This window comes from Trachemys scripta, chromosome 18 (assembly GCF_013100865.1).
Source record: "Trachemys scripta elegans isolate TJP31775 chromosome 18, CAS_Tse_1.0, whole genome shotgun sequence".
NCBI classification, from domain to species: domain Eukaryota; kingdom Metazoa; phylum Chordata; order Testudines; family Emydidae; genus Trachemys; species Trachemys scripta.
In genome coordinates this window covers 1,517,701-1,531,955 of record NC_048315.1, presented here as the reverse complement: position 1 = coordinate 1,531,955, position 14,255 = coordinate 1,517,701, and the positions used below count along the sequence as shown (strand labels likewise).

At 53.5% G+C, this 14,255-nt stretch overlaps 1 protein-coding gene across 3 annotated transcripts; it reads right to left on the bottom strand.

The window, feature by feature from the left end:
• Positions 1–254: 254 nt before the first annotated feature.
• Positions 255–14,210, bottom strand: NEK8 (NIMA related kinase 8). Of its 3 annotated transcripts, none has more exons than XM_034752736.1 (15): positions 14,081–14,210; positions 13,436–13,641; positions 12,059–12,291; positions 10,003–10,134; positions 9,586–9,794; positions 8,984–9,063; positions 8,210–8,391; positions 7,785–7,935; positions 6,886–6,962; positions 5,507–5,624; positions 5,044–5,194; positions 4,342–4,505; positions 3,978–4,136; positions 3,569–3,727; positions 255–1,189 (listed from the first exon to the last, which is right to left on the bottom strand). In XM_034752736.1, exons 2-15 carry the CDS (start codon positions 13,569–13,571, stop codon positions 1,161–1,163), a joined length of 1,980 nt encoding a protein of 659 aa, XP_034608627.1. In that variant the 5' UTR covers positions 13,572–13,641; positions 14,081–14,210; the 3' UTR covers positions 255–1,160. The 3 variants fall into 3 exon arrangements, with proteins under 3 accessions (XP_034608627.1, XP_034608628.1, XP_034608629.1); XM_034752737.1 differs by lacking the exon at positions 14,081–14,210 and adding an exon at positions 13,976–14,026; XM_034752738.1 differs by lacking the exon at positions 14,081–14,210 and having other exon boundaries at positions 12,059–12,211; positions 13,436–13,574.
• Positions 14,211–14,255: the final 45 nt, after the last annotated feature.

The following is a 14,255-nucleotide window of genomic DNA, read 5'->3' as shown; positions in this document are numbered from 1 at the left end:
AAAAATGGGAATGATCCTTCTGGTTACATCGAAAGATAACTCCAGTCTCTGGCAGGAAGAGCTCCGGGGAGGGCCTCCTCCTTCCTCATGGTCAGATCGAGGCCAGACCTCCAGTTACTCACAGCTGTTGCTGCGATACTGGTGATTTTCAGTAGCAGAGGTCTAGGCTGTTGGACAATGAACTGGTCACTAGCAGGTTTCAGAGTAGCAGCCGTGTTAGTCTGTATCTGCAAAAAGAACAGGAGTACTTGTGGCACCTTAGACACTAACAAATTTATTAGAGCATAAGCTTTCGTGGGCTACTGCCCACTTCTTCAGATGCATCACTAGCAGGCTTCAGAGATCTGAGAACAAACCTTAGCCGGGGCATCCAGAACTAAGAGTTGAAGGACACAAGTCAAGCTGTGATCGGAGAGTTAAAGCAGGCACTTGGGAAGAACAGCCCCAGGCCAAGCCGCCTACACACAAGATCACAGTTCTTGCTGGTTCTGGCGGCTGGCGAAGGGCCAAGTGGGTCATGGCCCCAGAACTTTGGTAGCTTGAAAACGCAATGAACTCGGTCAACAACTGGGCCAAACATTCTTCAGGAATAAATAGACTTTAAGTAAAAGAGTTTTGCACTTAGTCACCCATCATAGTGCCTGGGGCCATAACAACAGACGTTCCGGTGCAAACGCTGACAGCTCCCTCCGACACCAAGCTGCCAGCCCACGCTTTGTAACCAGAGTCAGTTTTCACAGAAGTGTGAAAATAAACCGAGGCCCTTCTTGCTGGTGGCAATCACATATGCAATGCCACAGTGAAATCACTTGAGTGGGGCCCGCTGAATACAAGACAGGTCATGATCACCCTTCATCCTTGATGGAGAGATGTGGCCTGTCCCAGCAGGCGCTGCTCCATGGGGCAATGTCCTGGGGGAGGCTTCAGGTTCCAGCATGCAGTGACCCCCGTTGATCTGAGTGGCTGAGTGTTCTCCGGCTCCTGGCAAGCACCAATGCAGCCCACGGTGTTGCCCCAGCACTCCAGAGCCCCGTCCTCGAGGCCTGAGTAACACGGAGGCAGGCAGGAGAGGATATGTGCGCCATGCAGGTCAGGAGATCAGAAGGAAGCTGGCTATGTCCATATGGAGGTGGTGCAGTTCGCTCCTCTCAGCCCGTTCCTCACTGGGGGCCTGACTCTTCCCCTGCAGCTGAAACACAAAGGGCAGAAACCTGGGATAAACGCAGGCGAAGTGTCCGATAGAGCACTCCACCGGGGGGCTAAAATCAGCAGCATCCTGTGGCTACCATGCCAATAATCAGGCTGACAGGCTTTGTGGTTCTGGCTGCCCCGGGAAGCCATTGTGAGGCTCTCATTAGTACACAGAGCAGAGGGCGTGGGGCTGGCATCGGAACTGCCATGTGCACTGGTGCTAAAGGATTAACAGAGGGGCCCTTTGTCTTCATGTTGATTCTAAAGGGTCTTCTGGGGGGTAAAGAAACAGTGACTCCTTGAGGTCTGTGCCCCCCTTTCTCCCCCCACTGGGTTAGCCCCGAAGGGGAAGAGAGACTCTCTCCAAAGGAGTTCTGTGCCGCTGGACAGGCTCCCACTTCTCATTGTTAATTCATTAGTGGTCCCTTCCTGCCTGGGGTTGCTTCGGCACGGAGGTTTGCACTGCTGAGGTCTGGCTAGAGTGAGCCGCGGGTCGCAGTACAGAGCTCACAGCAAAGCGGGTCGCAGGTACTGGTCCAGTCCCAGGCAGCTGCAGCCAGGGAGCAGACGCCAAATGCTGGAAAGAAATTGCACTGAGTGGTGCCCAAGAGAGGAGGACAGGTTGGGGCAGTAAGGAACCACTGTCCCCTCAGCACAGAGGCGCTTGTTAGTGATGGGCCTTTCGCACGCCCCGTGTCGGGGGACTAGGGCTATACCACAAGCAGAAGGTTCAGACAGGTTCTCTCTTCTGGGAAAAGCTTTCCAAACCAACGGTTCGAACCAACCCATTCCGTGGGCTTTCCATGCTACCTGCACTCTGGGACCCACGGAGCAGGGCAGGGCTGGGCGCCGTTTGCACACAACGTTTTGGTGGCTCAAGTCACGATCCTGAATGTTATGTGTTTGGGTTCAACAATAAATCAGGGAAAGACTGAGGCGCTCAGATGGGACCGGGGGGGGGGGGGGGGGGGGGCAGATAAGGACTTTGGCTGGATCGATACAGATACAACAATGTTTTCTGTAGCTTAATCAAGGTGCGCAGTGGAGCATGAGGGAGCTAGAAGCTCCTCCCTGCTGGGGACAATTAGCCAGCTAGCAGGGGACGGGGAAAGGGAAAAGCCAGAGTCCACACTGCAGGGGTACAAGCAGACCCACCGATGTGCTGACCCAGGCTGCTTTCACGTACCCTGGCACAGGAAGGGCAGGTCCGACTGTGGGCTTATTTGAACCACGTAATGATGCTTCCTTCAGACCGAGGGAAGAGAAGCCACAGGCCGTTGCTATTTTTATCAAACCACAGAGAAGATCCAGGAGCCAAAACGATGCCTCAAATCTCAGTTTCTATTTAGGCAACTTCAATTGCTCTGAAAGCGGCTGGTTTGGGAAATGCTTTGGCTCCATAAACATGGCCACCAGCGCGGCAGCTCCCTGCAGGTTTCCCCTGAGCAGCCATAGCGGGAGGGCATTAGAAATCCAAGGGGCGCCTCCTTCCCCCACTGCTCTTTGCTTTGCTGGGTTGGCTCAATATCACTACAGTGGCTATGGGGTGCAGCACACAAGAGAGATGGATTCTGTGCTTTGCCTGGGGATGTTCTGATTTCAGCGAAGTCACCATGGATTCCAGAAACCAGCCAGCTGGGAACCAACGGGGGGCCCTTGGCCCTGGGCCAGGTAGGCACTGGGAAGAGCTGCAGAGGTGCTCCAACCAGGGGCGAGTGGGCTTTGCACCACTCAGGAGCTCATGTGCTCCCCCCCTTCCACTAGCGGATGCATGGAGCAGTGTTCAGTGACTCCAGAGGGTGCTGCAGGCAGCACTCCCAGCTCAGGAATAGGTCTCCAGCCTGTGACCGATCCCCAAAGCGCAGACACTGTAAACACTTGGTACAGGACATCCGGACCCATTGCAGTGCAGGCTGTTCCGGTGCTCTGTAGGGCCAGGGTTCACTGGAGAGGAGTAAATCCAGATTGCAAATGTGTCGGATTCCCTGGTTATTAGCATTTGGCCTAAGAAAGAGCAATGGAACACCCGAGCTAGACAGTGCAGCACCCTGCTCTCCCCGAAGGAAATCCCAGAGTGGCAAAATCTGGAGGGGCTCAGTCCAGAGGCAAGTCAAAGTGATGCCACGACAGGCGGAGCGTCCCAAGGATCTGTGGCCCAGCAGGCATGGAACGAGCAATAGAGCATTAGTGTCCCCCAAATCACACAGTGTAATTAGCCAGGAGAGATCAGAGGGCAGCGGGGGCTGACAGCTGGCTAGGCACACTCTGCCCCCGCAGCGCTGCCGGGCATGACCCCTCTAGGGCGCCAGGCAGGGCTTCAGTTTAGGTCACCTGAGCTCGCAGCAAGAACAGCTGTGGCAAAGAACCCTATACTCACGTTTCACTGCCAGCAGTGTGTTCCCATGGCAGCAGGCGACAGAGGTCACCAGGTAGGGGTGGGTCTCCTCCAGCTGCACCGGCCTTGGAGTCCTGGTCTCCTCATCCTTCCTTCCCAAGCGCCCGCGGGCTCCTTTCCCCCAGGTGTACACCTCTCCCTCTGGAAAGGAGACATCTGGCTACAGACGGTTTCTCCCACATTGACCATGAGCTCTGCTGACCCTCGTGTCTCAAGTTACAGAGCAGAGTGCCCTGCAGGCAGAACAAGTGTGCCCCCCATGCCCCTCTCAGGTGGGCCTGCAGTCTGGAGCAGAGCAAGGCTTAACTCACCAGCAGCACTGACTCCTTGGCTAACAGCTCAAGAAAGCCAGGAACTGCCGCAGCACAGGACACCAGGGCTTCAATCTCACCTGCTCCAATGGCCACAGTGAAGGCATCGCCACAAGCCACCATGGTGACCTTAATCGCTTGGAGTCCCACAACCAGGTAGGGCACACGGCTGGTACGGCAGGTGCTGGTGCCAAGCTGCCCGTGTTGGTTGCTGCCAAAGGTGTAACACTGGCCAGAAGCTGTCAATGGGGAAGACAGAAATGAGGAGTCAGCGACCGTAAGAGGCCAGTATTCCAGTGTCTTTCACAGCGCTGAGCGCACTGCCCTCACAGCCCCAAAGGTTCCCAGGCTGACGTGCCGTCTGGAACCCAAACCATACGGGGGGAAGCAGTGTCCCCCCACATTACCCCTCCCAGTGCAGGTTTCCCAGGGCCACCTCCTCACCTGTGACTGCAGCCGAATGGGCTGTTCCAATATCTGCACACACCACCGGCTCTTGATTTAAGGGCCCTGACTGGACACAAGTGAATGTGGGAGCTTCTTCCACCTGATCCCCCAGGGCCGGCTCCCCCTGCTCCGCAGTCTTATCCAGGCCCAGCTTGTTAAACCTGCATGAGGAGAGCAGTCCCGGGGCTGAGCAAACATCACATATTATAGACGGAACTTCTTCAGGATGCCTTGGGCCAAAGCAGGGCCGGCTCCAGGCACCAGCTTAACAAGCAGGTGCTTGGGGCGGCCAAGGGAGAGGGGCGGCACCTGCTTGTTACTCCCTCTAGGAGCGAAGGACCTGCCGCCGAACTGCTGCCACCGATCGCGACTTTTTTTTTTTCCGATTGCCGCTGCCGAGCGCGATCGCGGCTTTTTTTTTTTTTTTTGCTTGGGGTGGCAGACATGCTGGAGCCGGCCCTGGGCCAAAGCCATCCCGGGCTAGCTGCACTGAAGCCAAGGGATGCTGAGAAATGTACCATTACTGTGATATAGGCACATTCTTGCTCTACACCAGAGCTGTCTGCAGCTCCAGAGACATACCCATTACTAGCTTCTTGCGCTGCTGGAGACAGGACACTGCATGAGATGGGCCCTGGGCTGATCTGCTGTGGTGACACCTCTGGTCCAGAAGGCAGGGAAACATCCCTCCTTTCTTACCTGTTGCTCCCACAAGCAAGAATCTGGTTCTTCACTGTCAGGACCATGGAGGAGTCAATACCACAAAGGACTTTCTGAGCCTCGTGTTCAGGCGGAACAGCTACCTGCTGGGGAGAATTGTGGGAGTCCAGAGTTCCCAGCCCAAGCCGACCTGCGCAAAAGAAATCGTTTCAAGAGACGTTTTGTGTCAAAATACAAACCAAAGGCATTTCCCCGAGTAACAATATCTAGAGCGGTGACTGCAGGGGCCTGGATGCGGGACACACCCAGTAGGGGGCACCGTGTGTAGGGGGCAGGCACCCTGGCTGTGGGGAACTGCTGGCTGCTCCAACCCCAGTCAGTTTCACACAACAGTTACCTTCCAAACAGTGCACACAGGGAGATCAGTAGGGACTGGGGAAGCAAAAGGGGAGGGAAAATGACCCCTGATCATGCTAAGCAGTGGCAGCTAAAATCCCCTTACCATTGTCCCCTCTGCCCCAGGCAAACACTTCCCGTTCATTGGAAATGGCCAGCACATGAGACGCGCCACATGCCACCTGCACAATCTCGTAGCCCAGCAGCGCCTCCACGATCTTAGGCTGGTAGAGAAAAGAGCAGCATTAGTCAGCTATGCCCTTTCCCCATCAGCTCATTGACTGACACCTTACTACAGCAGATCTGCCTACCCGGCGGGCGCTGCAGAAAGGCAAGGCCAGGAGCAGAGCTCCAGGGATAGTCTAGTTCCTATTCCAGGTTTTACCCTATATGAACAATATTTACATTTCCGTAGTACCTTTTGTCCTAAGGGATCTTAAAGGTGCTTTACAAACTATGGATATACAGCACAAAGGAAAATGCAGCCACCTCTGGGGTAAACGACAGCTGCCAGACAACCAACTAGCACAACAGTTTGGGGAGGGGAAACGTTATGACAAAGGCAGCAAGGCAAATCTCTACCCTTGTGACAAAAGCCCATGCAAAGCAGGCAAAACTTGGTTCTAATGTTTCATCAGAAAGATCCACACCCAGGGCACTGCACGGAAACTACTAGCTAACTCTCCCGTGCGGCAGATGGATGGAGATTCCCCATTTCTCGCTTCACCTTGTTTTTTCCCTGCTGTGATAGAGTCAGATCTGACACATCCCTCCCATGGGCCTCCTCCTCCTCAATCGTCTCTGGGAAAAGCACCATTTGCTTAAATATGGTTGCAGCCACCAATCTACGCTCCTCCACAGCAGCAAATGGGAGGTGTGCACAGCTCTCAAGCAGAAGCCAGAGGATAACACCCAGCGAAGCAGTGCAAGGGAGCACAGAGACAAACAGGCCCAAACCCTCATCCCTGGCTGGATTTCACATGCTATCGCCACCAGCCAGCCAGGGTGGGCTGGGAAACAGCCCAGAGAGGGGCGGGGGAAAGGAGAGTGCCTTTACAGCTCCAGCACTTTGTCCCAATCCGGGACGCGTGGCTCTCCTTTGAACACTGGCTCTATTGAAAAACAAGTTTCCCAGTGAACCGCAGCAGCTGCAGGGCTGAGACTGAAACAGCCAGGTGTGTGATTGGAGGCAGCAGCAGAGTCTGGGCCCCAGCCAACAGTAACCACAAGGCAGCTCTCGACTTCCCTCGGCATGTTGCAACGCCACATTCAAAGACATCTTTGTGCAAACGGGGAGGGAGAAGCAGGCTGAAAAGCAGCAGAACAGAGCTGGGGGGAGGGAAGGGAAAGATCCGGTTCCAGAGCCCACCAGCGTCATTTGGATTCATACAGCAGGATTGCTGCAAGTCCGCTCAGGGACAGGGAGAAGCTGGACCACGTGACATTCAGTATTTATCGGTGTCCCCAATTCCTTACACTACAAACCTGTGTTACATCAGTGAAGTTTCCATGCCCCAAACAACCATTACTGCCACTGCCAAAAGTCATGATTATCCCCCTGTCTGGAAAAGCAAAATAAAGTCACGTTACAGCCACTCACGACATGCTGTGGGTCCACACAGCCCTGGGCACTAGCTAGGCCACAGACCACAGCATCCAAGCAGTCCCAGCGTCCCTTGGGAGCCCTCGCTGGCTGGCAGACGCTGCAAATCCCACACGGATGCCTTGGGCTAGCTGCTAGGGGGATACTACAGAGGGGTAGTTTAGATGGGGCTCAGGGTTCTTGAGAGAAGCCATAAATGTGCTGGGACAAGTCACCCAACAAGAACTCACACAAACAGGGGATGATGGGCAAAGCACTGAGATAACATTATTGCAGCTGTGTACGCAAGAGTTTCTCATTCAACAGTCCGGAGAGATGCTAAACACACAGAGCCCTTCATTTACCGGCCACCCAGCCCAGGGCCAGCAGGATGCATGGTCAGAGATAGGACAAACACACACATCTGAAGTTTGCCAGTTGCAAATCTGTCACTTATTCCCCTGATCCCCAGCAGACCTGCAAACACACCCGGCTCCCCACGGGCCATCAGAAGAACCTCACTGTGCAAACAGTGCACATTCCACGCTGATGTCACTCAGCCAGGCAGCTCAGACCGAAAGCAGCTTCGAAGATGCTTTCATGGAGTTTTCAGACCCTGTCTCCCCGGGTGCTGCTGAGGACACGCGGCCCTGCAGTGGGCTCACAAAGACTCATTGAATTTGGGAAGGGTTCTCTGGCACATGGACTTTGGGACTAGAGCCCTGCTGGGCATGCCCCGTCAGCAGGGCTGCTTTGGGAACCCCCCATCCGTGCAGGGGGGCAGCACAGCTCTTGTCCATACCTGTCAAGCAGGTTGTGAAGAGGTCACCACAGGACACATGTTTGATAGTCACTCCGGACTGGCCTTCCAGGAAGCGGGACACAAACTGGGGCTGGAGCTGCTCTGTGGCCCCTGGGAGGGAGGGGCCTCCAGTGGCACCCATTGGGGAAGCCTGGCAGGGAGAAGCCAAAGGGGTTTGAAATGCACTTCGCTTGCAGCTGGGCTGGGATGAAAAGAACAAGTTAGGGGCAATAAGCCCACCCCCACCCCCTGCAGCCTCAGTGGTCACCAGGAGCAGCCAGGGATTTGCCTGCTCACTGGGGGGGGATGTGGGTCCATGGCATGTCTGGAAGCAGGCTGCACTCCTCCTCTGAGGCCCTCTGCCCAAGCCCCTTTGCTGACAGTGGCTTATTGCCCTTGGCTGCCGCCTGCTTGCCATTGCTCACCTCCCACATGATGAGCCTCCCTGATTTAGTGATGCCGGCCTTCTGGGTTCTCCCTGCAGAAACCTGCACCACTTCTGTGTTGAGCATGGGCAGGCGGAGCGGGGTGGTGATTCCGCTGCCCCAGGTGTAGATGGAAGACAGGGGAGGTGGGATTCCAGTCCTGGCTGAGCGAACTCGAACACCTAGGAGTCCAAATGAAATACCATCATCCCAGCTTGCCACCCCCCAGCCAAGCTATAATGGGCAAGCAAGTGACCCTAGCCATACTATACAGATGCCCACCCGCAGTGGAGGACAACACCCAGTTAGACAGAGGGGCTAAATCACCTGGCAAGAACAGGGCCTGGGACATCTGTCTGAGGCTCACCAGGGCTGCAGGGAAGGCTGCTCACAGCAGCTCGCCAGGGCGATGCCAGCAGGAGGAGGGGAAAGTAGCCTTCTGCTCTAGAATTTGCAGAAGGTAGATGGGCTGCTACAGCTCTAGCTGTTCATCACCCAGGGACTCTCAATTCCCAGCCTGGGTGCGCTGCAGCACAGGGGAACTCAGGCTCCAGACGACAAGGGCAGGAAAGCCTCTGAAGGGGCTGATCTAGAAGCAGCCCGGGCTAGCTCCTGAGTCCCACCAGCCTGGGGCTGGAGTACAGCTTCTCCGAGGAAGGGGATTTAGGGTGTGAAGTGCCTGAGTTTCATCTGGCAGAGGATGCCACTAATGGTAAATACAAAGGATTCTCCTTTGAAATGAAGTTCTGCTGAATACACCGTGCCCGGCCTTACCCCTGGGTCTGGCACTGGTCACTCTTCCTCCCGCTCTGTTGTGGGTCACTGGTGGCACTGTAGCTAATGGCTTCTCAGGCCTGTCAAACCGAAATGCACAACTTCTGACTGTTCACTCGGACAGCCTGGCCAGCATTAGCACTGGGCTCACCGAGGAGAGGGAAGCTTTATCATTAGGGCAGAGCGAACTGCTGAGCATGGCCTGGTGCAGGCAGAGTCGGGGCAGTTTCCTCGGGACAGCTCTTTATGGCCGGCCGGCTCTCTGACAGCACCACGGCCTGTGTGAGGTCATGCTGGCCCCAGGGTAAGGGTGAGTGAGCAAGTGCAACACCATCCAGCAAGCTCCTGAGACCGGAGGTGAACCTGTCCTCCCAGTGACAGCCCCTCAGCAATGCATCATCTCCTGAGCCCCCACCTGTGCTGGGCATGAGCCTGGGTCCTGTTAGCCTGTATGCACATACCACAAGCACAGCTGCTCAGTGTCCCTTCCTAGCTCCAACCAAGTAAAGAACTGACCCTCTCAGAGACCTCCTGGGAGCTGTGGCAGCCTCTCCATCCCCATTGCTAGGCCCCAGAGAGATGAGCGCAGCAGCCCCACTTGCCTTCTCATTTTGACACTGCCCACGTCAGTATAAAGGTTCAGAAGTGGCCTGATGCAGATGGCCTGGGCCATGATCTCATTCAGCTGGGGCCGTTTGGAAGGGTCCAAGTTGAGCATGCTCAGAATGAGCTGGCGCAGGTCGGGGCTGTATCGGTCTGAGATGGGAGCAAATGTCCCACTCATGATCTTTAGCACCAAGGCAGGCAGGTTCTGGAGAGTATGGAAGGAAGATAGACACACATGGTTAGCAGAACCCTGGCTGCCGCATGGGCAGAAAGGCAGGAAACATCAGGAGCAATGCAAGGTCTTAGAGAAGAGCACTGCCGGCTCTGTGGGAATGCAGTAGGCACAGCCCAATGTGGACGTGTTTCTGGAATTCACGTCTCTGCTTTAAGAAAACCCCAGGCCCCGGCCTTACTGCAGCTTCAAAGGCTCTCTTGAGACTGGCAAGTTCGTAAAGCACACAGCCCAGCGCCCAGATATCGCTCTTCTGGTTGTAGGGTTTCCCTTCACACAGCTCCGGGGAGATGTAGCACGGAGTCCCCACAACCTAAGAGAAAGAGGCACAGACGCATGATGGCACTCCGAGTCCAGAACCGTGGCAAGGAGAGCTAAAGATCAACACCCATTACAAAAATGACTTGACTACAGCACAAAGGAGCCAGAGTTCTAGGCGAACTGGGAGGGGCGTTAGTTTCCCTGCTATTGATTACTGGCCGATGATCTTCCCATGATAAAATTGCTAGAGGATTTACCATTTCTTCATGGCTCCCTCTCCCATTTAGCACTTAGCTCCAATGTGGACTTCTAGCCAACTGAGGGGCTCAGATCACTTAGTGATACCAACCAGATCAGCTTACATGGGGAAAGATACTGAGGTATCAGGAAGAGAGAAGATTGAAAAAGAAAAGACAGGACATTCAGCCACCAAGAAACGTGTGCCATATCAGGCCGGTCTCAGAAGAGGCCCTCTGGTGCTAACCTCTCTCATAGCAGCACTTTCTACCATCTCTGGTTGGCTAGGAGACTCCAGCCCAGCCTGCTGGACTGAGACCTAACCTTGGTTATCCAAGACTCTGTCACATCCCATCTGGACTACAGCACTGCAGTGCACCTGGGCACAAAGGCAACAGGCCTCAGGAAACTCCCGCTAGTACAGGGTGCCACAGTGAGTCTCCTCAGCACCACGGGCCACCACGAGCCCGGCAGGCCTGTCCACCACCCTCTGCGCTGCCTTTCTGCAGCTTAAGAGTCAAGTACAAGGACTCAGTCCTTATCTTCAAGGTGCTCAGTGGCTTGGGCCCAACATATCTAGGAGCCTAAAGCTTCAGGATGAGGACTGTGGTCAACAACTCCACCCCTCTGGAACAGTGGGACTTTTTACCCCAAGGGCAAAGCTGGTCTGTGCAGGAGGAAGAACTTCCACAAGGCCCGTACCAGACCGTGGAACAAACCTCCCCAGGAACTACGGATCATCCCAACACCCCCCACCCCCTCCCGCTGCAAGTGCCAGGCACCTGCCTCCAACCAGCCATCTCCAGCACAAACACACAGCAGCAGGGATATTTTAAAATAAAAAACAACACACAACAACAAAGCCCTACCAAAATGAACCAATCCACACCACACACATACTCCCCTGGGGACAAGGAGGAGAGCAAGATCAAGCCAGATGTGACAGTTGTTTTAATGCACTATTGGAAGGCATTCAGACACTATGGAAATGAGAGAGAGGAACTGACAGAATAATTTTCATGACTGCAGCAAGACAGGCTATCAAGGGAGATTAAGGGTATGTCCACACTGCACAAGAAGATCTGTTCTTACCTTGGGTTAAAGTAACAGTGAAGATGCAGCCACTCAGCTTTTAACTCGGGTTAACAGCTCGAGTTAAAGCCTATAGGGCAGCCTGGGGTTGAACTCCAGCTACTAGCTTGTGTTAAAAGCGGAGTTGCTGTGTCTTCACTTGTGCCGAGTATCAGGGGGTAGCTGTGTTAGTCTGTATCCACAACTTGACACCTCCTCATCTATTATTGGGAGTGGACTACATCCACTCTGATTGAATTGGCCTTGTTAGCACTGGTTCTCAGCTGCCTTCTCTTCATGTGTCAGTATATAATGCCTGCATCTGTAACTTTCACTCCATGCATCTGAAGAAGTGAGGTTTTTACCCACGAAAGCTTATGCCCAAATAAATCTGTTAGTCTTTAAGGTGCCACCGGACTCCTTGTTGTTTTTGTGTCTTCACTGCTACCCTAACATCAGTGAGCTAACCGGATTTAGACACCCACAGAGCGGAAAGATTAGCAGTAATATTGATTATTTACTGACTTGTCAAAATCTAAATCACAATCGCTGATGCAACCTAATCTCAGGCCCACTCTCCCCACACGGAGGCACAGAAACAGATCAGATCAGATGGAAAGAACTTCCCCCAGACCTCGGAAATTTGGGAACTCTCAGCAGATACGCACCGTGTAGGCTTTGCTCTTGCTGCTCAAGATTTTTGAGATGCCAAAGTCTCCAATCTTGACGATCATGCGGTGCTTGTCCAACAGAATGTTCTGAGTCTTTAAATCCCGGTGCAGGATCTGTTTAGTGTGAACATGATGAAGGGCCAGTAGGATCTGCACAAAAAAGTGCAGGATGGTGTCTTCGTCCAACAGGGAGTTGCAACGTTTATGAATAAACTCTGCCAAGGTGCCACCTGGGATGGATGGCAAAGGGCAGAAGGGCCATCAGCAAAGGAAGTTGACCAGGGCTGGCATAATCTTAACCAAAAGTAATGGAATTGAGTCACAGTATCTTAACTACACAATTGCTGCTGAATGAGCCAAGGATGTCCGAAGTCATACAATGCGCCATGGAGCATACCGCGCGTTCTCTGAATGCAAAGAGAACACTAGCAGCACAGCACATGGGATGCAGGACCAGCAGCAGAGGGGTTAAAGTTAGCACCACACTGTCAATGGCAGTGCTGCCTCCAGGGCTCAGCAGGACAAAGAAATGTGCTAAAACCATACATATCAGAGCACGGTGGGGAAGCAAATGTCAGTGGGAGAACAAGATAAGCCTGTTCTGCATAGGGAAATTCCCCTTGTTAAAGTACCCACATGCTATTGAAAGGGGCCCTCTCATGTAATGCAAGCCCAGAATTCAGGTTTTCTATGAAGCAGTTTTACAAACCCGAACGTAAATGTTTCCTTGATTTAAAATGGCCAGGCAAATCCTGTGTTTGTTTGAATTGACACTTCTCCAGGCAGCTCTACTGTTCCAACACTGCTGCCCAAAAGGGAAGCGGACAAAACAAACAGAAGGGAAACGGACAGAACCCGCAAGTGAAGAGCAGAAGGGAACACACAGATCAGTGATGAAAAAGCTATTTTTAAAACCCTTTCCATTGGGATAAGCGCTGGCAATGCTAATAATGCAAATGTATTTTAAAATGTTTTCAAAGAATAGGATTTTCAACATGGGCAGGTCCCTTTGAACAACAAGCTTATGTTATCCTGGGGACCTCCAAACCATTTCCACAACAGCCTTACATGGGATATGCTTCAAGATAAGGAAATAGGTGACAAAGGACAGGAGTGAGCACCTCTTCCAAGGGAAACAGCCTTGCCAAACAAAAGTCAGGCCTGTCTCAAGTACCAGGGACATTGCTGGATTCTCCTCACCATCACAGAGCACGCAGCCCCCCGCTTTTATGGATGCCTTGTAAACCAGCCCACTCAGTTGCTGATATTTAAGTCAGGCACTCCCTAAAGAGGCTCATTCACCCAGATCCAACTACACTGGGGAATCCAAGAAGCTCTGTCCCCAGCCCATGCCCCTCCTAGCCAGTGTCCCACCTGGTGCATACTCCATAGCAATCATAAGAGCCTTGTCTTCCAGGAAGTTCTCGTAATATTCGATGATATTGGGGTGATTCAGTAGCTTCAGCACCTGGCACTCATTCTGTGCCGCCAGACGCTCATCCTTCGTCATCTGCTCCACAGGGATCTGTTTAATGATCACTAGCTTCTGGTCAGCCTTGCGCAGACACAGGTGCACTATTCTGTAATAGCACAAAGCAAGGACAGTCTGCATTAGAGGGGAGACCAGCCATGCAAGAGATGGGATGGGAAGTAACTAAACAAGGAAAGGGGTGACCAAGCCTAGAGCCAGAACAAGTGATGTGAAGTGGAAAACAGCACCAGATGTTTGCCAAATGCACGTGTCCAAAAACCAAGAGACACAAGCAAAACAAGAACCATTTCGGGGGCCTGGTCCCCACTTCCACTCCTCCCCCAAAGTACAAGAGGAAATAAATGCAGTTTAGAGCACAGGACTCCAGGGTTCCTTCCCCAACCTTGACACAGTCCTCCTGCGTGCGCCTAGGCAAGTCACACCTGATCTCAGTTTCTCCAGCGGTAAAATGGGAATAATAGTGATTCCCCACCTCTCCGAAGGCAGTGCACTGAGTTAGCGATGCAGAGTATTAAGAAGACACTAACTGTGAGTCCTGCTCCAGTTACGCATCCCCAGTTCCTTTGGACTAAGATGCTCGGCTCTAGACGTCCGGCCCCAGGAACTTTATCGGTGAGAAACATGGGCCTCCCACCAGGCCTAGCAGACCATGGTCTGTTATCTGCCCCCAGCCCATCCCCCCTCCTCCCCTCCCTGCCCCCC

Coding starts and splice junctions, on each gene's coding strand:
- NEK8 (XM_034752736.1), bottom strand. CDS start 13,571: ATGACGAAGGATGAGCGTCTGGCGGCACAGAATGAGTGCCAGGTGCTG. Junction 10,135..12,058: donor GCAAGAGCAAAGCCTACACG/GTGCGTATCTGC, acceptor TCTTTCTCTTAG/GTTGTGGGGACTCCGTGCTA. Junction 5,195..5,506: donor CTGGGGCAGAGGGGACAATG/GTAAGGGGATTT, acceptor TCTTTTGCGCAG/GTCGGCTTGGGCTGGGAACT.